Below are 25865 nucleotides of genomic sequence, written 5' to 3'. Positions count from 1 at the left end.
TGACCGGAGTCTGAGAAAGCAAGGCTAGAACTGCTTGAGTCAACAACTTTGGTAACTGAATTCCAAAGAGACTATGTACGATGGGAATCTCCCATCCTAGCTCGTTAGACTATGGCCTCCATGGGTTCTCAGATCATGAGAGAAGATGCCTGCATCATAAGATTCTCTGTGGCATAGATTAGCTTCAACATGCTTCTTGTTGTATCAACACCTAATACTAACTTCTGAACTTGAAATTCATGTATCTCGCTCAAGAAACACTCCGAAAACTGAGATGGGGATGACTGGAAAGTGAATGGATGTTTCAAGCTCAAACTGGAGCTGAGCTTATTGCTTTTGGAATTACAGAAGGGTCCCAATTTAGGGGCAGCAGCAAAGCAAGACTGGAACTGCTTGCTATAGCAATGGGGCGGACTGCAGCAACAAGTGGAAGGCCTGGAACAGCCAAGGGGGAGCTGGAACTGCTTGCTGTAGCAAATGGGAGGACTGGAGCAGCAAGGGGGAGGCTCGAGCTGCTTGCTGTAACAAAGGCGAGGGCTGGAACTGCCGGGGGGAGGGCTAAAACAGCAAGTGCGATGATGGAACTGCTTGTTGTAGCAAAGGGGAGGGATGAGGGATGATAGGCAAGGGGAGGCCTGGAACTGTTTGCTGTAGCAAGGGGGAGGGCTTGAACAGCAAGGGGAAGGGCTGGAGCCGCAAGGGACAGGATGGAACAGCAAGAGGCAGCTCGTGGAGGCAGTGAAGCAGCATGGAAGCATGAGAGGGTGGGGGCTGTCAAAATGGAAGGGGGCTGGGCTGGAAAGGCCATTTGAATATATGAGAACTGGCCAAGTGGTTGGTGAGAAGACAAATGTGTTGTAGGTTGGGACCAAGTGAGTGAGCGGACAGTTGAAGAAAGGGGACAAGTGTTTATAAAGACAAGTTAGATGACAGTTTAGAGAGAGTGAGCTTGCTCCCTTGCCTGCATCAGAGCTTCAGAATTTCTTTTCTGAGAGTGAGAGGTCAGGGAAGGTTGTCAGTGCATGGTCATCACTTGCTTCGGCACTCAACTACAAGTAACAAGACACCTTCCAACCCGGCTTGGAAATGAGGTGACGTCCGTGCCAGCAGCATATCTACCAGCAACACCTATGCCACCAAAGACCCTATGACAGCTGCAACAGTCAGAAACCATGATGCACGTGCCATCACTTGTGTCACCAAGTGACCGCTTCACCTGAAAGATGCCACCAAAATGCACTTCTCATTGTTCTCCGTGGGAGCCATTGAGATGCCTGCTTTAGTGGCCCCACCCCTTAGTTTTCATTGTATCTGGTTTTTTCAGTCTCGTAGACCCTTTGGTCTTTCGAAGACGTTAATTAACTTCTTTCTGTCCTTTCTTGAATGATTAAGCCAAGAGATCAAACCAAGGGATCAATCTGACCGCTATACCTTTGGAAGTTGAGCTTCTCGAGAAATGAAGACTTGGCAGGCTTGTGGCTCATCTCCACTATCTCTTGTGCTTGTGATTTGACCACAGAGAAGAGTAGCTCTTGATCCCATTCTTCTTTTGCTTCCGAGCTGTGCGTTTTATGCATTCTCTTGCGTGCCTTCTTTGCAAGGTCCCGCTTTTCTCTCATCTTCCAGGTGAAGAGATTTTCTAGATTGTTGTTGCTGTCCTGGACCGAGTGAATTGGTCAAACGTTGCTAGAATTGTCATGCGTAGAACGACAAAAAACAGTGTAACCGGTCTTCGGAACCCCAAAGGGCGATAAACCACAACTAACGCTGATCACACCGTCGATTACAGCCACTTAGCACCCAATTAAACACACCACATCAGATACCATAAAAGAAAGTATAGGCGAGGCTAGAATGCCCCTGCTCAATGATCACACAGCGACATTGATTGGCCCCAAACACTTGGCGCCCCTTGTGGTATTTCTTTATTCTTCTTTAGTGAAAAGTAATAGCAAACTTACAACTAGGGTGCACCTTGAACTGTTCCCACTGGCTACCACTGTTCACTGGCCCACACTAGGCACACACTGGATCAAACTGGCAAACTGTGCATCCCAACTGCTAGAGCAAGGCATAGGCATCCTTTGACCTCAACAACTTGGTCTCAGCTTGGGTTCACCCTTTGTAACTGGGTGATTGCAACAGACCCAGGGAATCCCGTAGGGAATCTCAAATAGAGAACTAGAAATCAATCCCACTGTGAAAACAAAGAGAAAACTGGGCTGGAAATCCGGGATTGCACGTCCACATCACGGGCTGCAACCAAAAACACCTTGTCATAAGAACACGTCCCCGAGGTATCCAGAACCCCGCCAAAGACTTCAAAACAGAGTTTCACAGCCAGAAACCCTAATTTGCAGCAAGAGAAAACCAGCCTCGGGCTGTGTGCAAGCACCGGACGCCTGCAACAGGCTGTACGGACTGACAAACAGGCTGAAAAACGCGCCGTACAGCAGCAGACATGTGCCAGGATGAGCTCTAGTAGATCGTAGAAGGTGCTCCTTGACTCAGGCTGCGTGCAACAGGGCTGGATGCAAGGAAACAGAGAAAAACAGCAGCAAAACAGTGACCAGCAACCTTTGGAAGGTCTGGCGCAGCAAGAAGGAGATACAGAAGTGGGCGAATTTCAGAACAGGCCCTTGATTTGGACGCCATCTGCCCTAAAGGAGAGGAAAGGTGCTAAAAGTGGGGGAAAGATGCTAAAAGTGGTCTGCTTCATGGTCTTCACCCTTGCAATAAATTGATAAACAATATTGCAAAGGAGATGAGGTCCTCCGAGTTCTCAAAATCTGCTAGGAAGAGGAACTTTTAACCATCAATCTCGTCGACCTAGAGCATGGTGAGAAACACACAGGAGAACCCCCTTCTACTGATCCTCGATCTTCTCAAGGACAACCAACTAGGTGGCCATCTCCTCACGGAGCCTCATAAAGTGCGACTAGTTGTCGCGAGGATGTGAATTTTGTAAGCAAATAAGCTATGACTAAGTTTGTAACCAGTTTGGTCATGGGGGATTGGCCTAGAGGAGCGATGAGTTCCTGAAAGCCCCTAGTGTTAACATCTAACTGGACACATTGGCTAGATTTAAATGTTAGAATCAAGGCATGGCATCACTTTGACCTCGCGGAGGGGTGTGACGGAGCTAGGAAGTTTCTCTGTTGGTGGTATCCTATATGTGGAATTCCCAAGACCGTTGTGTCCGATAGAGACTACAAGTTTACCGTCAAGTTTGGAGGACTTTTTTTGACAACTTTGGTAAAAAGCTTAATTTTCCAGCAGCTTTCATTCTTAGTCCAATGGGCTACTAGATTACTATCAATTGGTCTTCGATCTATTGAAGTGTTACGTTGCAATATAAAGCCTTGATGGGAGCTATTCCTTCCATCGGTTATAAGAACCCTCAATGACACCCATTCAACCAGTGTAAGTGGGAATCCTATGAACGTGTTTTCAGGAAGAAGTTCTTGACCTTTCCAAAGGAGGTGTACGCACCGGATCGCCTAACTAAGTCTTATGAATAGGCCATGAAGTTAGTCGAAGGCCACATTGCCAATGCCGTGGAATCGTACCAGACACAAGCTAACAAGCATCGATGAGATGTTGAATACAAGAAGGGTATTGGGTCTATCTTTGCATGGGAAGAAGTGTGCAAAGCTCTCGCATTGAAGCTTTGGACCCTTTTAAAAATCTAGGTTCTCCATGTAGTTACATCTACCCGTGTAGTACTAGAAGCGGATCAGCTTGAGATTGTGGATGTGGCAAAGGTGTTTGAGCGAGATCATATTTTGCATCATTGACTCAATCAAGATACAAGCAACCTCCAATGCTTGCACTTGACTTGCATAGGTCAATAAGGACTTTTTCTCTGAGTATCCCCACCTCCTTACAGCATCCATAATTTGTATAAGGGGATGTTATGTAGATTTTTGCACTTTAGAACAACAAAAAATCTAAATTTGTATGATTGGACAAAGGTATATATATATCCAAGTCCATGGACATGGTTGTCTATAGGGTAGTCACATAGCAGCCATGGGGCTGGTTCTAAGATAGGGTAGTAGCAACAGTTATCAAAGCAGGAGGGGGCTATTTATAGGCCTTTCTAGCCACTATGGATTTATAGACCTAGCCATTTGTGGATTTATAGACTCAACCAATTTGTGGATTTGCAGACTTAGCCAGTCTGTGGATTTGTAGACATATTTTGCTTGTAACTCATGGCAGTAAATCCTTATATTGAAAATGATTAAATATCAATGCTATAGTGGTAGTATTAGAAAACTAATACTACAATGTGGCTTTGTGATATTCTTGCAAGGTACTATACTAGCTATTAGGTCTTATGAAGGAAACTAGCTTAATTCTAAGGTTCTCTAATGGAGATGTGGTTGTATGTTGTGTTAGAATTATAGATATAATTCAGTAGTGACCAATGTAATTTAATAAGCTAGTTAGGGGCACTTTTCCCTCTTTAAGAGGTTTTTTCCCCTAACCGCAGTTAGTTTACTAACTATGATTAGTGACTACTAAGGTTTTGTCACTAGGACAAAACCTTATCTCTCACTCTTTGAGTTGTACTCTTTTACACTCTTCTATTGCAACTCAGCTCTCAAGCTTTCAGCTCTCAAGCTCTCACTCTCTAGCTCTCTCTCTCTCCGCAATCTCTCACATTTGGTATTAGAGCAATTGATCCTACTCCCTGCTTCTTCCCCGTTCAGCTCCAGCCTACAGCCCACGCTCTTGCTGCTACCTTCCGTACCTTCAGTACCCTGCCGTACTGCTCTTGATGCGTCTGTACCTTCAGTACCTACGTGGTCGTCGTACAGCTTGTCGTCCGTACAAGTGCCGTACAGTCCGTCGCCATTCTGTACGGTTCGCCGTACAGTTCCGTACATGCGCGTACAGTTTGTTGCCACCAGCCGTACAGTTCATTGTCACCGTCTGTACCTGGGCGTACAAGCCGTACAACAGGTCGTCGTCCTTGCTTCCGTACAGGCCTTGCTTCCATACAGGTCCTCATACGTTTCTGCACCGTACAACTGTACCCGTTGATCCGTACTTTGTTCGTCCGTACAACTATACACGTTGATCCGTACTCTGTTGTACATCCGTACATTCTAATCAGTACTCTATCGTACAATCACCATACCAGTAGATCTGGTGGTATTTGTGCAGACATTTGCAGATATTTGCAGTCATTTGGGTATTTTCGGGTTCATTGTTGCTTGTGAAGCAGACATTGCAGGCAGATTCAGAGGTTTAGCCAAAAATTTGGGGCTTTTTGTACTTCTGCCCCTTTCTGGCTGCAATTTCAAGCTCGAAATTTGGGGCTTTCAGTTTTGCAGTACAATTTCTTGAAGAAATTTGGGGATTTCATAATTACACTGCAATTTCGCAGTGAAATTTGGGGCTTTTGCAGATAGAGCGCAATTCTTGCAACATTTGGGGCTTTTGATCAATTTGCCCCTTTCCGGTTGCAATTTCAGGCCTATTTTGGGGCTTTTGTGTTGGGAGAGCAATTTTTGGAGATTTCAGTTCATACTGCCTTTCTTGAAGTGTTTTGAAGCACTTTTGGCAGATTCTGGAGAGTTTTTGATGCTTGGACTTTCTGACATTGCAAGTACAGAAATCTGAGTTGCATTTACAGCGAGTGCTTGGCTGTGTTTTTTGGGAGTTGTGCATTCATTCCCAGTAAGGGAATTCAGTTTTGTATCTGCTTAAATCTCTTCCTCAGATATGGCCTAGCAAAATCAGAATGACTTCCAGTTCGGTGGTCTTTCACAGGAAGACAAGTTGGATGGTACCAACTACTCCCTTTGGAGTTTTATGGTACACAATATTCTGATTTCTCGCAATTTATGGGATTATGTGAATGCGGGTGAGATCCAACCAGCAGGTATGGCACCTAATACCCCTCCTCAGCAAGGAGGTGGAAGAGGTCGTGCACAGGGTGCAGTTGCAGAACAAGTTGTTGGTGCAGCTATAGCCACTACCTCAGAGCAGAAGAGATGGGATTCACGGGATGCCTTAGCTTTGTCATGCATCTCTCTTTCAGTGAAAAGATTTATCATTCCGCATATCCGGTCGTGTAAGACCTCGAAGGCAACGTGGGATATTTTAGAAAGCATGTATGCAGCCCAGAATGATGCAAGGGTATCTTTCTTGAAAAGAGAGTTATTAGCTGCAGAACAAGTTGTTGGTGCAGCTATAGCCACTACCTCAGAGCAGAAGAGATGGGATTCACGGGATGCCTTAGCTTTGTCATGCATCTCTCTTTCAGTGAAAAGATTTATCATTCCGCATATCCGGTCGTGTAAGACCTCGAAGGCAACGTGGGATATTTTAGAAAGCATGTATGCAGCCCAGAATGATGCAAGGGTATCTTTCTTGAAAAGAGAGTTAAGTAATACACATATGGAAGAGGGTGACCCCATGTCAGTCCACCTCACAAGGCTACAGGATCTCAGAGAGCAATTATTAAACATAGATGAGATTATTCCTGATTCCGAGATGATTACTACCACTCTGAATTCTCTTCCTGAGTCTTATCTCAGCTTTCATACCTCGCTGAACTTATCATTGAGGGGGGGTGTGAATCCTCTCACTTTTCATGAGTTGATAGGACTTCTGCTTCAGGAAGAGCAGATTGGCTTCACGTGCAGGTGAACAAGCTATGCTCTCAAAGTTTAAATTAAAAACAAAGGGACAGGCAAAGACATCAGTAAATCAGCCTTCCCGTGGGTCAAGAAAGCCTTCACAAAAGGCTAAAAATGATGCAAGTAAGCCCAAGAAGAAGGTTTTTTGTCACTACTGCAAAAAGCCAGGTCATCACATTGCAAAATGCAGGAAAAGGCTTGCAAAAGAGAAGAAAAACAGCTCCGGTATGGCTGTTTCAAATTCAGCTCCTCATGCATCTGACAGTGGGGATGCTGCAGCCAACTTTGTTGGACAGGATTATGCCTTTTTATCTTGCATTTCAGATTCTAGGCTGGTTGCTGCAGATGCTCGGGATAGTACAGCCACTTGTAATGATGATACATATGCATTTTTGACTTGCAGTTATGACTCTTCTACGGATGCATCTGCTCTCAGTGTCAATGAAACACTGAACACTAGGTATTTTGACAGCGGTGCATCCAAGCACATCACTTCTAGGAAGTTTCTTTTTACTTCCTTGCATCCACCTCCTGTTGGTAAGAAAGTCACTTGTGCCAATAACTCATCATATTCAGTACGTGGCACAGGAGATGTTGAGCTTACTTCCATTGATGGCTCAATTTTCAGACTTTCAGATGTCTTATATGTGCCTGGTATAACCAAAAATCTTTATTCAGTGTCCACTCTTATTTCAGGTCATCTTTGAGGATGACAAATGTGCTCTCCGAGACAGGGAAGATGATTATGCCTTAAGATTATTTGGTACTCTGCTGCATGGGCTTTTTCAGCTTGATCTTTTTGAGAAAAGAGCAGCCCATGCTCTTGCAGTTTCTACCCCTACTGCTGCCATGCAGAATGCATAATTATGGCATGCCCGATATGGCCACATGTATTACAACAGCTTGATGACACTTCAGAAGCATTCCATGGTTGATGCATTGCCACCTCTTGAGATACCTCCTCCACATGTCTGTGAAGGGTGCATTTTAGGCAAGATGCATAGATTCCCCTTCAAAAAGGATGGTTCAGTTAAAGCTGTCCGCAAATTACATCTTATACACAATGATGTCTGTGGTCCCATGAGGACTCCATCATTGGGTGGTCATCTCTACTTCGTTACCTTTATTGATGATTACTCCAATTTCACTTGGGTCTTTGGGCTGAAGCGCAAATCAGAAGTGTTCATGGTGTTTAAACACTTTTCAGCCATGGTTGAAAATGAAACCGGACTCAAGATACAGACATTGTGCACAGATAGAGGTTGGGAATACTTGTCTGCAGATTTTGATGCTTTTCTGAAAGGCAAGGGTATCGTGCATCAGCTCACAGTGAGACTGACCCCTCAGCAAAATGGCAAAGCTGAGAGGAAAAATAGAACTCTCATGGAGATGGACAGATGTATGCTGAAAAGCAAACACATGCCTCACAAATTCTGGCTTGAGGGTCTGATGTGTGCCAATTACATTTTGAATCAGGCTCCCACTAAGGCTTTAAAAATAAAAACTCCCTATGAGGTCTGGAATGGGAGAAAGCCTTTAGTGGATCATTTCCAAGTCTTTGGATGCCTTGCTTATGCTCATGTGCCAGTTGAATTTAGGCACAAGTTGTCAGATAAAGCCATTAAGTGCATATTTGTTGGATACAGTGCAGAAAGCAAGGGGTACCGTCTCTACAATCTTGCTACACGCAAGATCATTGTCAGTAGAGATGTGATATTTGCTGAAAATTCAGCTCACACTCAAGTTGAATTTCAAATGCCTTCTTCTTCAGAGGATGTCTTTGAGGGGTTGCTACCCATTGCCTTGGGTTCCCCTGCTGATATTTCTGATGCAAACCAGAATTTACAGCCACCTCCCGATGCTTTAGTTCTGCCACAAGATGTCTTGCCACCTCCACAGGCAATGGAACAGGTGGTGCTGCAAGAAATTGCAGACATACATGCAGCAAAAACAGTCCCAAACTGGCTGTTACAGACTCTCAGGGAGAGTAAAATTGATGCTCCGTTACCTGGCAGGACTTGCAGTGCAGCAAGGCACATGGAAGGTGCTAATTCAGTGGAATCAGCATATGTAGGTACTCTTCTTGATGAGGAGGAGCCTGCCACATTTGAAGAGACAAAGGACAATGTGCATTGGATGAATGCCATGCACGATGAGTTGCAGTCCATTGAAAAAAATCAGACTTGGGATGTTGTAGACTTGCCACCAGGTAAACATGCCATTGGCACACGATGGGTTTTCAAGGTCAAATGGAAGCCAGATGGCTCCATTGACAGATACAAGGCAAGGCTGGTTGCTAAAGGCTATGCTCAGAAAAAGGGCATAGATTATGAGGAGACATTCGCTCCTACATCCCGAATGACCACCATCCGATCAGTTATTGCAATGGTTGCACATTTTGAGTGGAATGTTCATCAGTTGGACATAAAAACAGCCTTCTTAAATGGAGACTTGCTGGAAGAGGTGTATGTCATGTAGGGGAGAGAGAATGAAGAGGAGCAAGAGAGTGAGAGTGAGAGAGAGTGACACTCTAGTGCGGGTGTGAAGAATGATGAGCCACACCACAAACTCACTTGTGTTTTATTAGGATTAGGTTTACCCTATGACTGTCTTAAGACAGTCATAGGTGTCCTATCTTTTAATGAAGGGTTGGCAATGTGCCTTTACCCCAACAACCTCCCACCTAAAGGCCAATGTGCCTAAAGGGGAGAAAAGAATAAAAATTACAGCAATATACAGTTACTGTATACAAGACCATAAAGTAAGAATGGTCTCATCCTAATCCCATGATGTGGCGGCAATGTGCAAACCGCTCTGTAGGCAAGCTCTTAGTGAGCAAATCTGCAGGATTATCATCAGTATGCACTTTCACAAGCTCAAGTCGCTTGTCTTCCAGTACCTCCCTGATGAAATGATATTTCACTTCTATGTGCTTGGTCTTCTGATGAAAGACCGGATTCTTTGCCAACATGATAGCACTCTTACTATCACAATGCAAAACTGGCATATCTCCTGTAATGCCCAAATCTCCCACCAGCCGAGTAAGCCATATTGCTTCCTTGCAGGCCTCAGTGGCTGCAACATATTCAGCTTCTGTGGTTGACAGTGCAACGCATTTCTGCAACCGAGACACCCATGATATAGCACCTCCTGCAAATGTGAAAATATAACCGGTAGTAGACTTCCGGTTATCTGCATTCCCTGCATAGTCTGAATCTGTAAAACCATGCACCAATGCATCTTGCCTACCATAGCATATGCACAAGTCTTTGGTACCTTTGAGATACCTCAAGACACCTTTCACTGCTTCCCAATGCCGCTTGCCTGGATTTGCCATATACCTGCTGATGACTCCCACCGCAAAAGCAATATCCGGACGAGTGGCAACCATGGCATACATCAAAGATCCAACTGCAGATGCATACGGAACCTTGGCCATTTCAGCCTTATCATCCTCTGATCTGGGGCTGTCCTTACTGCTGAGTTTTAAATGTGGAGGCAACGGGGTACTAATAGACTTCCCCCCCTCCATTTTAAACCTCTGCAGTACTTTGTCAATATACTCTTTCTGTGACAGAAACAAAAGTCCCTTGGACCTGTCACGAGTAATACGCATGCCAAGAATATGATTTGCATCACCCAAGTCTTTCATGTCAAAAGACTTATGCAGTTGTTTCTTCAAAGCACTAATCTCATACTGAGATTTACTGGCAATAAGCATGTCATCCACATATAGAATGAGTAGCATCAAACTGCCATCCTTTGCCCGTTTGGTGTACAAGCAATGATCGGTCTCACACCGATGATACCCTTGGGACTGCATGAAGGCATCAAACTTCTTGTACCATTCCCTTGGCGCCTGCTTGAGTCCATACAAGCTCCTCTTGAGCTTACACACAAGCTGTTCTTTCCCTTTAACAGCATATCCCTCTGGCTGACTCATATAGATCTCATCATGAAGATCTCCGTGAAGAAAAGCTGTCTTCACATCCATCTGACATAAATCCATGTCGTCATGAGCAACAAGAGCTAACACTGCTCTCAAAGTAGTCATCTTGACTACAGGGGAAAAGATCTCATCAAAGTCAATGCCCTTTTCCTGCTTAAATCCCTTGGCAACCAATCTGGCCTTATACCGAGGTAAAGCATTTGAATCCACTTTGACTTTGTAAACCCACTTGCATGGCAAAACCTTTCTGCCTGCAGGTAACTGCACCAGGTCCCATGTATCATTCTGAAGTAGGGAGTCCATTTCTGACTGCATGGCTTTCTCCCACTTCTTTTTCTCTGTTCTTCCCATAGCTTCCTTGAAGCTGGAAGGCTCACCACAATCTGTCAGCATGATAAAATCAGCCACATTATTGGCTCCTGGAACAAACCTGGCAGGAGGCCGTTGTACACGGGTGCTCCTCCTAACAAAATGTTCCGGATTAGGCTGCTGTCCAGCCTGTTCTTCACGCATGACGGGTGGCTGTACCACCATATCTGGCTGTTCTACAGCCCCATCTGTTGGCACATCCAGTGGTGCATCATTGGCAAAATTATCTGGCTGAGTTTCAGCCTGTATACCCTCTTGAACGGGGTTATCTGCAGCAGCCTGCTGCTGCATATAAATGGGCATTCTTTGTTGTCCAACATCATCATAAATAACCCTCCTGTATTCCACAGGTTGCACGGGTTCCTTGTGTACACTATCTTTTTTAAAGATGACATCATTGCTGCGTATAATCTTCCGTTTAACGGGATCCCATAACCTGTACCCCATTTCACCTTCGTCACCATAACCCATAAAGATGCATCTGATAGACTTTGGATCCAGTTTGGTGCGTAGGTCTTTGCGTACATGAGCAAAGCACTCGCAGCCAAATACACGTAAGTGCTTATATGAGGGTGGCTTGCCAGACCACACCTCCTCTGGCACTTTCAACTCCAAAGCCTTATTTGGTGACCTGTTAATAATGTGAACTGCTGTTTGCACGGCTTCTGCCCAAAAGCCATGGGGTAATGCAGCATAAGACAACATACATCGAACCTTTTCCTGAATAGTTCGATTCATCCGCTCACTTGCACCATTTTGAGATGCATTATGAGGGGCTGTGAGTTCCTGTTTGATGCCCTTAGCTTGGCAAAACTGCACAAAAGCATGTGACACATACTCACCCCCATTATCGGATCTGAGGCATTTCAGCCTACGACCTGTCCGATTCTCTACCTGAGCGACAAACTTCTTGAAAGCATCTAAGGCATCTCCCTTATGCTTCAAGAAATAGACCCACACCTTACGTGTGGCATCATCAATGAAAGTAATAAAATATTTTGCACCCCCTAGTGATAGCTGTGGCATCTCACACAAATCAGTGTGCACTAGATCAAGTGGTGCTCTATTCTGGGGAGTTCTCCTCTTATGAGGAGTGACAGAGTGCTTGCCAAAAATACAATGAGCACAAGTAGGCAAATCTGAAAAAGAGAGAGGCGGCAGATAACCCAAACGTGACAGTTCTTGCATTCCTTTAACAGACATGTGTCCCAACCGGCTATGCCACAATGAAACCTTTGGCAGCTCGGTTATGGCAACAACATGATTACCCACACTGGAAACATAAAGAGGGTACAAGGTATCACTCTTAAAACCCTCAGCCACTACAGTCTGGCCATCAGTAATCACCCATTTGGAATTCCCAAATGTGGTGTGGTAACCACTGTCATCCAATAAGCCAGTGCTAATCAGATTTTTCTTGATTTGCGGCACATGGCGAACACCATCAAGCATAAATGACCGTCCATCAGGAAATACTATCTGTATACTGCTAATCCCTGCAATCTGACATGCATAGTTGTTCCCAAGATGAACAACTCCATGAGTACCTGTGTAGGAAGTAAACCACTCCCTATGAGGAGTAACATGAAAAGAGGCACCTGAATTCAAGAGCCAGGTGTGCATGTCATGGCCATCAATAACCAAAGCATGTGCTATTACAGCAGAAGAGCATAAAACATCATGTATGTCACTGTCACTGTCCTCTGCTGCAACATTCACTGCATCCAAGTCATCTGCCTTGGCCTTGCCTTTGCCTTTGCTTGCATTTCCTGCATCCTTTGTTTCAGCCTTCTTGGCTTTCTGATCCCGTATGAACTTGAAGCACTTAGACTTCACATGTCCCTTCCTGCCACAATAAAAGCATTCAATGTCCTTTTTGCCACGGGACTGACTGCGGGATTTAGACTTACTAGCAGATCTCCCCTTCTACTGAGTCCTGCCTCTGTCCTGTACCTGCAAAGCATTTGAAGACTTGCTGCCCGCATTATTCTTCCTGCTCATCTCCTCCATAAGGAGAGAGCTCTCTACATCAGCATAAATAAGAGTGGCATTCGAGTTTGACAGGGTGGTCTTGAAAGTGTCCCAACTCTCGGGGAGGGTACACAGCAAGAAAGTAGCCTTGAACTCCTCATCAAGGTTCAACCCCTGTGCAATCAGCTGTGTAAAGATAGCATTGAACTCACTCAAGTGTGAGGTCATAGCTGTACCTTCCTTCATGCGAAGATCGACCAGCTCCTTCAGCCAATAAACCTTACTGGCTGAGCTCTTTTGGGCATACAATTCTTCTAGTCTTTACCATAGACCATAAGAGGTCTTTTCAGCCTGTACATTGAACACAAGAGTGTCTGAAATAGTGAGCATGATAGCTGCCCTCGCGGACAAATCAAGCTCTTCCCAGTCATCAGCTGCCATGTCAGATGGCTTGACACCCTTCACCCTTATGGGCTTAGCAATCTTCTTTAACAGAAGTACATTCAAGCACTGTTTTGCCCATAATGCATAGTTGTGTGCTCCTTCCAGTTTCTTTATGTTCAGAATTGAAGAATCACCTCCCCCTGATGCCATATCAGATGAGGAAAGTACGTGACTCCTTGGAAGTAAAAAGACTGAATAAAAATTCTGATTTCTCAGAAAAAACCTGCTCTATTCAAGAGCCAGAAGCACTTTCAATGGTGCTGTTTTTACTGTCAGTAAAATCTGCAGCAAAACAGTAAATGACCCTGCAAATACTGTGCCTTCTGACACACTGTTCTGAGCTCAAAGAGGCATAAAAACAGTAATTTCAGACTGCTGCAGCTGCTCAACAAGTGCTTAACAGTGCATAATCATCTGACAAAACCACCAACACTGCTGTAAACACTGCTGTACTGATTGTACTGATCACTTCTCCCACCTCAGATGAGGGATTGCACTGAGTTAAATTGCAGAAACCACTTGACAAACACCCAAAAAAAAAAGTAAATGACCCTTCAGCCTGTCACAAAACCTGCAACAGTAAATGGGATAAATCCCAAGCAATCACCCTTATACCAAGGGGATAAAATGCATCTGAAGATCTTTGTCGGTAACCCAAGTGCTATCAAACAAAGTCTGGGCAAAAGCCCCTTGATCTGACACCTGAATCAAGTGGAGAACACCTCAACACTGAGGTAGCATGCAATATGAAAATCTCTCTGACACTTGTACCTGACAATGTGCAATGCATAGATTGCCCCTGTGTACTCAGTAACAACACAAATCACAAAGTACAAACACCAAGAAGAAAATCTTTTGAGCACTGTCAACGATGGGCAGTTAGGGACCGAGTAAACTCGATGCGCCCTGACCAAGCGTGGCTCAACTGAGATTTTCAAAGTGCGTACAAAGAATGTGACCTGCAACAAATGTCACCAAATGCACTGCGGAAACAAAGCAAATGTGTGCTCCCCGGCTACACACTGCCTCAAGGCATATACTGCAAACACATCCAGGCAAAAGCACTTTGAAATGGTCACCCAAAACTGAGAATTGCACTCAGTAAATGCATAGAAGCTTCTGCAAAACAAGCCTCTGGCCTTCCTGAAAGACAAGTAACTGCGCAAACACCACCACTTGCACGAGGGGCCTGTTTCAACCCATACAAAGCTTTGTGTAGCTTGCTACCTAAAGTGCATTTGCTGTAATTTCAAAGCCTGGAGGTTGTTTGACATGTTGGGGTAAAGGCACATTGCCAACCCTTCATTAAAAGATAGGACACCTATGACTGTCTTAAGACAGTCATAGGGTAAACCTAATCCTAATAAAACACAAGTGAGTTTGTGGTGTGGCTCATCGTTCTTCACACCCGCACTAGAGTGTCACTCTCTCTCACTCTCACTCTCTTGCTCCTCTTCATTCTCTCTCCCCTACAACTGGTATCAGAGCCTACCTAGCTTCCCCTTGCCTACCTAGCCTCCTCTCCCTAGCCTACCCTTTCCGTACGGACGTACGGACAGAGCCGTACGGCCGTACGTCGTCCGTACAACCGTACGGACGGACCTGGCGCGGCCAGATCTGCGCAGGACGACGGACCGCGACGGCGCATTTTCGCCTGCAGGGCAGCAGACCAATGCGCAGGTGGAGCAGCAGGCTACAGGGTGAAGGCGCGGGCTGCAGGGTGAAGGCGCGGGCTGCAGGGCGACAGCGCGGGCGCGTGCTGGGGCGTGGTCGCGGGCGCGTGCTGGGGCGTGGTCACGGACGGCGACGCGGGTCGCGGTGCACAGCAGCTGCTAGCTGCAGCTCGAGGCGCCGCATCTAGCTAGCAGCCAGCAGCCGCATAGCAGCTGCTACTAGCTGCTAAGCTCCTCTCAAGGCATTGCGCATCTGGATCTCTCTTTACGTGCGTGTGTGTGCGTAGGGAGCCAGGCAAAGACTTGATTTTTTTTTTGGGGAAGCGTGCCTGCTGCAGGGACAGAAAGTACAACAGGTACTCTGCAGGTACTGAAAAGTACAGCAGACACACATTTTTTTGTTGGAAGAGGAATAGTGCTGAAGCACTCTGTTTTGTGCATGTACGCGCAGTACATGAAGCATTCCTGATGCATTCTTGAAGCATTTCAGCTGTATACTGTGCATTTGTTGAGGTACAGCAGGTACTCTCGTGTCACTCACGCTTGAGGTGACTTGTGCCACTGGTATGCCAAGATTCATGCCTTTTTGACCAGCAAGGGGCTGCACAATAGTCCTACTGAGAGCACCCTCTACATCAAGATGGATGGGGGGGAAATTTTAGTCATCCTTCTTTATGTCGATGACTTACTGCTCACAGGGTCCAATGAAGACAAAATTGCAGATTTCAAAGCTGATTTGCAGACCAACTTTGACATGTCAGATTTGGGGCTGCTTCACTTTTATTTGGGGATCCAGTTCTCTCATGAGAGACGTGGCATTGTTATGTCTCAGTCCAAGTATGTGCAGAAACTCTTGGACAGATTTAACATGCATGATTGTAAGCCCATAGCCACTCCCATGGAGCCGGGGCTAAAACTCACAATGCATGATGTAGGAGAATTAGTTGATGCCACACTTTACAGTCAGGCTGTTGGATGCCTCATATATCTCTGCAACACTAGACCTGATATTCAGTTTGCAGTATCTCAGGTGAGCAGGTACACGCACAGCCCAAAAACTATGCATTGGCAGGCAGCTAAGCGCATCTTCCATTATTTGCAGGGCACGAAGTCTTTTGGCTTGCTATTTCCCAGGGGGGGTGACTTGCAGATGCATGCCTACAGTGATTCAGATTGGGCTGGTGATTATGACACTAGGCAGTCCACTAGTGGCAGTTGTTTCTGTTTGGGTAAATCTTGCATTTCCTGGCTGAGCAAGAAACAATCTACAGTGGCTACCTCATCATGTGAAGCTGAGTACAGGGCAGCTTTCACAGCAACAGTTGAATGTGTTTGGCTGCGATGTCGATTTGCTGATCTTCATCTGTCTTTGGAGGGTCCTTCTCCAATTCCTGATAGTCAGAGTGCCATTGCAGTGCCAAAGAATCCAGTGTTTCATGCTCGCACGAAGCACATTGAGGTTCACTATCACTACGTCAGAGAGAAGTTGCATGTAGGAGAGATCAGTATGATCTTTGTGTCCACACATGACAACGTTGCAGATATTTTCACCAAAGCACTACCACGTGAAAAGTTTGAGGCATTTCGCAGTGCCCTGAACTTATATCCGTTTGGTGATTGATCAGCCTTGTACATGACATTGGCACTGCAGGGGGGTGTTAGAATTATAGATATAATTCAGCAGTGACCAATGTAATTTAATAAGCTAGTTAGGGGCACTTTCCCCTCTTTAAGAGGTTTTTTTCCCTAATCGCAGTTAGTTCACTAACTATGGTTAGTGACTACTAAGGTTTTGTCACTAGGACAAAACCTTATCTCTCACTCTTTGAGTTGTACTCTTTTACACTCTTCTATTGCAACTTAGCTCTCAAGCTTTCAGCTCTCAAGCTCTCACTCTCTTGCTTTCACTCTCTCCGCAATCTCTCACATGTTGGTATTATTCTAGTTGGATACTTGAGTGGTAGGATGCAATGGTAGCATGCAAGTAATTATTTCTTGACAATGAGTTCAAGTATTTTATTAGTAAGGACCAGCTCCATACTAAGGTCATGGCTGAGTCTGCCCTTCACCTCCGGAGTGCTGATAGAAACTTAGTACAAAGACTTTGTATAAATGGATGCTCAAGTATGTGTGGGTGTGTGGATTTGTATGTGTGAGCATATTTTTATACTATGGTCTACACCCACTGTCATGACGAGAAATCACTAATCTGTGATTAGTAGACATTAAAACATTATTATTATGTTATACGCCAATGGTGTAACATGTATTTGTATTTATGATGGACACCGACGGATTTGTTATGGCGGTGGATCATCTGAGTAGATAGGACTAGTCGAGCTGGAGCCACTGCTTTTGACGGCATCGAATTTGGACATGTGATACTTATTCTATTAATAAAAATGTGCACACATGTGTGTAGGTCCTAGGGGCGATAGGAAGGGAAGGGTGCATTAAGGTGCATTGAATGGTAGATGCATGGGTCATAGGTTAAGGGTAGGTGTAAATGGGAAGATGGAACTTGAGTGATCTCAAGGGACATTAATGAAAGGGTATCACCCTTTCATTGTGAATCTCACGTTGCATTCTCTCTACCACATTGCATTCATCCGTCATCTCTCTCCCACCTTGCATGTAGGTCGAAATAGAAACAAGTACTCTCACAAGGGTGCTCTTCCCCATTGGAGGGCCAATCGGCATTCAAATTCTGTATGTATTGCACACATTTGCATTCTCAAAAAGTGTGGATTTTCACATTTGGTATCAGAGCGGTGACGATTCACGAGCGGGACGAGAAGAGGGCGACAGTTGCGGACGATTGAAGTCGCAAGAGAAGTTGCGGAAGAGGATCACGACCGACCGATCTCCAAGGTTTTGAGACAAGGGATTTTCCTGAAAATTCCTGGTCTTGAACGGTGAACGGGGTGTCCTCACAGGGGTGAATCCGCCGCCCCCCCCCCCCCCCCCCCCTTTGTGAATGTACCCTTAAAAGCCTTAAACTGTGAGGAAAAGGGATCCCCCGTTCTCCCCAACGGAAAGTCGGATCGGAATAAGATTTTAAGGGGGTGATCCACCAATCAAGTACCCCCTATAACAGTATCTAGAGCTCCAATCCGCTCAAAACAAGTAGCCCAAACGGAGCATACCAGTTTACAGCAGAAATACAAGAAGAAAAGCTTGAAAGAGAAGGGAAAGGAGGTCATTTTAAGTGTCTTTTCAACACAAACGAAGCGGGAGTCGGATAAGTACCACCAACTCTACAACACTTGTTGGGACAATAGGAAGGGAAGGGTGCATTAAGGTGCATTGAATGGTAGATGCATGGGTCATAGATTAAGGGTAGGTGTAAATGGGAAGATGGAACTTGAGTGATCTCAAGGGACATTAACGAAAGGGTATCACCCTTTCATTGTGAATCTCACGTTGTATTCTCTCTACCACATTGCATTCATCCGTTATCTCTCTCCCACCTTGCATGTCGGTTGAAATAGAAACAAGTATTCTCACGAGGGCGCTCTGTTGGAACAATGAAGGGAAAGAGTAGAGTGGACACAAAATCAGAATACTTGCATTACTTGGTTGTAGAATGAAGAAGAGTGAGGTCCTTAAGTAGGCACCTCATACATGCTCACTGACATCACTGATGACCTCAAAGCTCCACAATCATCTCCTCAATCTGCTCCTAGATTCACTCAATCATCCTATGTGGCTTTTCCACCACCTAACTGTGCTTGTGGGCACCTAACTGTGCCTCTAGCACTCACACATAGAAACATAAGGTGTGCCTGAGGCATACACCTTGAGATATCCCAACAAACCCCCCCTCAAGGAAATGCCTCAGGCTATGTCAAGGATACATCTAGTCTCATAGTTTCTCATGCCATCTCATGGTGGTCAAGGATTAATCTATGGCTAGGTTCTCATGCTAGCAAGGGTTCCCTTGGGTGTAAGGTAAATAGAAAGGGATACAAACAGACCTTCCAATGGTTATCTCCCCTACATGTACATGCACACAATGTCTGTAGGAGGTACCATGGAACAAAAACATACACATGGCCTACATCATAAGGTGACCAGAGGTGTTTACAAAACACACAACACACAATAATTTATTTTCATTCATTTTGGAGGACTATCCAGGCTGAGTACCTTGACATAAAAGAGAGATCTGGAGCATACATAGAGATGATTTAAAATGCATAATCTTCATGGGATGCCTCATCTTGTGGAGGCAAAATATCCATGTCAAGGCAAGGTCTTACCACATGGGCAGTGTCTAGTGCCTTATAAGATGGTACTATGATAGAACAAGTGGATCTGAAAGTCATATCCTTCAAGAGAACAATTATCTTGTCATCTCCATAGTTGTGTAGAGAAGCATATCTTAGGTATCTGACCTTCATCTTTTTCTTGTACTTGGAGTCAAATAAAAGTGCCATGAGAGGGTAGATCTCTGTAGTTGCTTCCTTTTTGGCAACCATTGTTTTGGCAATCTTCAACAAGGAAGTCAGGTTGGCATTTTCATCCTTTGTAGCATAACAAGACATTGCTTTATGTTTTGGCTTTTCACATATTTTGCATAAACAAGCCATGAGAGGCTCTAACCCAGGTATTGGGTAGTGTCTTCTCTCTTACAAGGCAAAATGAACTGAAATACTTCCAAAGTATAGGCACTTGATGTAGCAAATAGTAGTGACTAGTTTTCAAACAATGATGCTACTTTTGCATGCTTCATAGGAGTGAATGAAATAAACACTTTCCAATCACAACCAGGTCTAGCAAGTCAAATCAAAACTGAAGCAACACTTGTAGTGAAGTTATTGAAAACTTCAAAAGACCAGAAATGCTAGAGTAGCATTTTATGTAGCATCATTTTCAAAAGTATGTTAAAACTGTCAAAACTAGAGAGCTGAACTTGGAGGGCTCATATCACACTCTTCAAAGCAAAAGAAAGGGGGCTTTCTGAGGCAAAAGAAAGCTGGTATACCACAGTAGATCCTTTGGGAAGAAGAGGCGAAAATATGCGTCAGGTCGCCTTCACCTTCTTGAACAAAGTCGACTGGTTTTTCTCTGTTTTCTCCTTCAATATGCAGCCATTGCTGCTCAGATTTCAGCACAAGGTAGCTCTAGGTATGGAGAAGCTTGCCCTGGAAGGAATTAGGAAAAGACAGAGCAGGCGCAGAGAACTTGCAGGAAGAAGGATCGACGATTTTCGTGTAATGGCGACCAGCAGCGCGGGTTATTCTCCAATTGCTTGCAGCCCGAAATTCGCCCTAACAAGAGGGATCTCCAGCTGGAAGGGCATGGGAAATGGGTGAGAATCAGAGGAGAACAAGCTCAAGCAAATTTTTGGAAGAAGAGGGAGAGATGGTGAAGAAGAAGAAGAAGAAGATGATGATGATGTGGCAAAAATGGGCTCAAGGGGGATCAAATGGCTCTGATACCATGTTGGAACAATGAAGGGAAAGAGTAGAGTGGACACAAAATCAGAATACTTGCATTACTTGGTTGTAGAATGAAGAAGAGTGAGGTCCTTAAGTAGGCACCTCATACATGCTCACTGACATCACTGATGACCTCAAAGCTCCACAATCATCTCCTCAATCTGCTCCTAGATTCACTCAATCATCCTATGTGGCTTTTCCACCACCTAACTGTGCTTGTGGGCACCTAACTGTGCCTCTAGCACTCACACATAGAAACATAAGGTGTGCCTGAGGCATACACCTTGAGATATCCCAACACGCTCTTCCCCATTGGAGGGCCAATCGGCATTCAAATTCTGCATGCATTGCACACATTTGCATTCTCGAAAAGTGTGGATTTTCACACCCACTGTTAGGCATTGATGACGTTAGTGGGGATGTCATAGTAGCCTAAGTATGTCTTCCTTTTGTTTTTTATAAAAGTTTTTGTTTACCTCTTTTTTCTTCTCTTTCATTTTCTCTTTTATTTTCTTTGTAGATTTTTGATCTTTAGAACAACAAAAATTCTAAATTTGTATGATTGGACTTATTCTAGTTTTACAAAGGTATATGTCCTAGTAGCTAGTCCCTACTATGCGTGATGGAGTTTATGGTTTTCGATCTTATGAGTGGCTATCCTGAGATTGAAACTGCACCATGTTGTGTTTTTAGAGGATGAGTTTCGGAATGTTCCTGGATTCATCTAGGTATATATTATAATAGTAACATAGGAATACCGATATAATATTAGTGTTGTGTGCTAGCATGGAAATGGAATTTGATAATTGTAAGGTCTTTCAATGGAAATGTAGGTGCGTACCGATATTATTCTAGTTGGATACTTGAGTGGTGGTAGGATGCAACGTGTAATGTTGGTAGCATTCAAGTAATTATTTATCATAGCATTGAGTTTAATTATTTTTTCACCAAGAACCAGTTCCATACTAAGGTCTTGCCTTAAAATCTATATAAGGAGCCGTTCCCTCCTCATTTCCTCATCAGCTCTAGGTAACCTCAGTAATGGTAAGCTTCTCACAATCTTAGTCAACAAATCCAAGGGATGGGTTAGGTGGATATGACTCTTGAACGATTCTACTAATTGCTTGCATTGTCGGTCACGACTTTTATCACATTTTGACAAACACTTTCAGGATTTGGCAATGAGTGTACTTCACGCTCCTTAGTATACTTGCAACAACATCAAGTGCAAGTGAGAACGTGGTCCTTGCAACAAGACACCAAAATGTTGATGTCACTCGTGTCATTCCACCCACCTAACAGGGTGCACACATTTATGCGTTGCTCAATCATCTTTTTGAACAAGATCTACCTTGTCCAACAATTTCCACTGTGCACAAGGCCTACACCTGGGGCTGTCTTTGTACACGGGTTAGGTAATTGGGTCATATGGTGAGCAATTATGCCATGCGTAAATATTGTACTTCACATTAATCATTAGAACTTGTTAGTGTGTAAGAATGTTGTTTGTAGCCATGATGCAAGGAAGAAGCATACATTTCTGGGATATAGTTAGTTTTCTGTGGGCATCTTCAGCCATTGTGCAAGGAAGAAGCAGACATTGTGGGGTATGGATAGTTTTTCATGGGCATTTTCTTTTGGGATTATTGTGGGATGAGCTTGTTACTTTGAGGTAATCCCTCTAGTGTTCACTTATTGTAAACGTATATTGCTTTATGTTCTAAAATAAGGATTCTTTGCTGTCACAGACATGGGGAAAGGACCTGGGTTGTTCTCTGATATCGGCAAGAAGGCTAAGGGTATGGTGATTTATTATCATTTTTAAATGTTTTGTGGCTTTTGATTGTGGTTTGTACGGCACCAAAGAGTTTCAATCGAGAATGGGTTTGCTATGAATGTGATTTAATATTAACCTATTTGTGTATTAGATGTAAAAAGTAATATATTAGTTTACAAATGTGTATTGGGTTCAAGTGTTTAGGGACAATTTCTGTAAGTCTATTGCTAAAAGCTTCATTGTAGGTGGGGGCTGGGGGTCATTTATAGGCCTGGCCCCTGGTCGGCAGAACAGCAGCCCAAGTCCGGCCAGCAGAGGCAAGACTCATGTCGGCAGCACGGCAGACTAGGTCAGGGAAGATTGGAGCAAGTCGGCCTGCTCCAGGTTGCTGGTCTGGGTTGGCCTGCAGACTCCAGGTCGGCGAGATCAGCCCTATACATAGGCCTCCAAGGGAGGCATTCCTATCCGCCCCTTCTCCAAGGTTCTCCTTGCTCTTTGCGAAGAAAACTACATCATCTAGGAAGGCATATCCTGCAATCCGGATACCCTCCTTACTGTGTATTCTCATCCACTATTCCAAATTTTCTATAAAGAGCCTGAAAAGAGTTGGTGAGAGGCATCCTTGTTTGACCCCTATGTCACTGCTTATGTGTGTGTGTGTGTGAGAGAGAGAGAGAGAGAGAGAGAGAGAGAGAGAGAGCAGCACATCAGGGTGGATGCTCTAGAAGCCATTTTAAGTAATTTATTATCAACTATCAAGCCATTATACTTGGAAAGCTTTTCTGGTATGTGAGGTTGTAGCATACAGTTATAGGCCCCTCTTGCCAGATTATGAGATTAATTCTGAAGCTCTTCGGGTTCACATTATGGGCAGCATGGTTCTAATCATTCCTGTCGTTCTGCTAATTGATTTGTTAGGATTTCTTTTTGCTCATGGAAAATGAAATATTCTCACAATGTGCAATGTGTGTGTAGATCTGCTGACTAAGGACTATATACACGACCAAAAAATTACAATCACAACAAAGACGGAATCTGGATTGGTGAGAATAGTTTTGAATGGTCTTCCTGTTTTATAAATTTCATGACTGTTGTGGTAAATCATGAATCCATAGAACCAAAGTTGCAATTTGTAACGATAAAAGAGGCTATCTGGGCCTCTTCACTACAGAAAGTGGATTTTGGAAAAGCATTTTGTGTGGGTCCATGTCTTTGTGTGTGTATATAGACACATCTGTTTTTGTTTGGGGTGTGTGTGTGGGGGGGGGACTTGCTAATATATGAGCATAAAAGGAGAACTCAAGCATGAGAGAGACCAATTATCCTAGAAGATGAAGCCACTCTAATCACCCGCTCCCTTCATGAGGCCGCCCTCCTCACCTTTACACACCACTTGCTCCACTTGCTCGTTGCCTCTTGGCTCCGTACCTTGCAATAGCTGGTTCGATGACGAGTGTAAGGCTCTTTGTCGTCAATCAGATTCGAGACTAAGCATCACCTTCCGAGTGAGGCAAAAACGATAGATGATTGTCGTCACTTAGTCTGTCGGAAGAAGCAGGCCTTCGTTCGCTCAAACAAGAAGTTAATAAACATATTGTTTAGTAACAACTTTAAGGATGAAAGTTTCTTGAGCGACGAGCCTCCATCTCTTATCACGGATGCCACACTCTCGTACTTCTATGCGCACATACTATATGGCATTCCTCACGCCCAATATCAGCAAAGCTTTTTGACGAAACGGTTTGCATTGGTTTCTCCCATGCCTGAAGCCTTAACACCATCACTCCCATTCACAAGACAGGGGATCCCACAAGTCTTGAAAACTGCAAGACCACTATGTTTGGGCTTGTCGTGTCCTAGATCATGCAACTTTATATGACATATTCACACTCGGAGGTGTCATTGAGGAGGCTAAGGATAGAGACAGAGGGTTTACTATTGCTTTGTGGACTTTTACTCCTTGGTCCGCCCAGCGGAAATGTATGGTAATCCTTGGAGGCATGATCTATTAGAGGCATAGTTGGGTCTGTATGCGTACGGTTGGCTGAACCATATGTGTATGGTTGGCTGAACCATACTTGTATGAAATATAATTATTCCATATGCGTATGGTATGGCCAAACTTACTTGGTTTTTTTTGGGGGGGGAAAAACGGGGTTTCCAGACCTTTATGAAAATTGTTTTTAATCAGGTTCTTGACTTTGACATTAATACAAGTTTGAAGTTGAAAGTTTTGTAGCTCTCTGTCAATTAAATGTGTACAATGTATATTTTCATTTTTTTGTGGTAAAATTAGGTTCACGTATGATTCAGCCTTAGGGGCTGATCCATACTCCAATCATACTTTCGTATGCGAATGGTAATGTATGTGTTAGAGGTTAATTGGGCTCGAGTGGAGAGGCTCCAGGTTCTCTTATTGTCACGGATGTTCTGCAGTAAGCCGCCAATTTCACATCAGATTGTGCGGGTTGAATTTGGTGCTCCTGCTTTACAGCTTGACATAGTGTTTCAAGTTTTCACGTACCTCTACAAAGTCAAGGATTATGGTTCCTTTACCGCAGGACGCAGGCTGTTGCCACTTAGCCTTGGTATGGCCTTGTAGGCTAGTTAGATCTAGTTTGGACATCTAGTCCACTTGGGACAGAGTACTACTTCAGTTAGGACATTTAGTGTCAAGTTGAGTTTGGGCCCTATATAGGCCACCATTTGTACTTTCTCATTATCCATTTGCAAGTACACTTTAGTTCCTTCAGCTTGTTGTCTCCTCTCTTGCATTTCAGCTTCCTTCCATTGCTCCCGCATCCAACAGTGGTATTGGAGCAGTATTTTTGAGTCCTATCTGGCCGCCCCCGTGCTCATTGCAGTCCAACTCACTGTTCCAGCTCAGTTTGCTTCCTCGACTAGATTATCTATAGCTTGTTTTGGGGACATTCGTGTGTCTTGCTACTTGTGTGACTTCTGCAACCTATTTGCAGCTTTCAACATCTTCCAACCAGCCTGTAACAGATTGGGGCAGTTCCTGTGATCTGTTTAAGCTCCGTTGCATGCTTACAGCAGCCTCCAAGGGCTCGTTCAGACCCATGACTATATTCTTGAGAATTTGGAGCTCTCAGTAGCCTTGTGACCACACATTGGATCTGTTTGAAGCCTTTGAGCTCAGGCGCCCGCCCTGTGGCAGTCTTCCAGCCTTGTTGAGTCTCTAAGCCTTCATTTCATCCTCACAAGCTGATGTGACCTGCTATGGACAGGCACAAACACACATTGCATCATTTTGACATGTTCCAGCAAGTTTCATATGTGTCCGTACATCTGTATACCTGTGCTGATTTTTGACACATGTTCATACGGCACGTTTGTCAGCTTCCTACAACTTATGTTTGCTTCTTTCTGCTGCTCCAACTTCCAAGTTCCAGCTCAGCTGTGTTTTGGGCTCCCCTTTGCCTTCAACAGCTTGCTCTTGCACACGACTTTTTGGTTTCAGAATTTGGGGCTTTTGGGTTACATTTGCTCACATTGCAGGTAGATTTGCAGATTTGCACTGGCATTTGACTTGAACAATCACATTTGGGGATTTTCTTGTAT

The 25865-nt window shown here is 44.4% G+C and overlaps 1 protein-coding gene across 1 annotated transcript in view; it reads left to right on the top strand.

The window, feature by feature from the left end:
* Positions 1 to 25865, top strand: part of LOC147901090 (mitochondrial outer membrane protein porin of 36 kDa-like) — a 74884-nt gene that overhangs the window by 6766 nt on the left and 42253 nt on the right. Inside the window, exons 2-3 of the mRNA XM_087375702.1 lie at positions 22255 to 22305; positions 23259 to 23326. Coding sequence (XP_087231828.1) covers positions 22257 to 22305; positions 23259 to 23326 — 117 coding nt within the window. The 5' untranslated portion in view covers positions 22255 to 22256. The remainder of the gene's footprint in view (positions 1 to 22254; positions 22306 to 23258; positions 23327 to 25865) is intronic.

The sequence above is a fragment of the Dipteris shenzhenensis genome, chromosome 6, assembly GCF_047967505.1.
Source record: "Dipteris shenzhenensis isolate YYH24624 ecotype China chromosome 6, Dip_SZ_1.0, whole genome shotgun sequence".
Taxonomy (NCBI): Eukaryota; Viridiplantae; Streptophyta; class Polypodiopsida; order Gleicheniales; family Dipteridaceae; genus Dipteris; species Dipteris shenzhenensis.
Note: the sequence above shows the minus strand (reverse complement) of the source record. Positions and strands in the feature narration are given on the sequence as shown.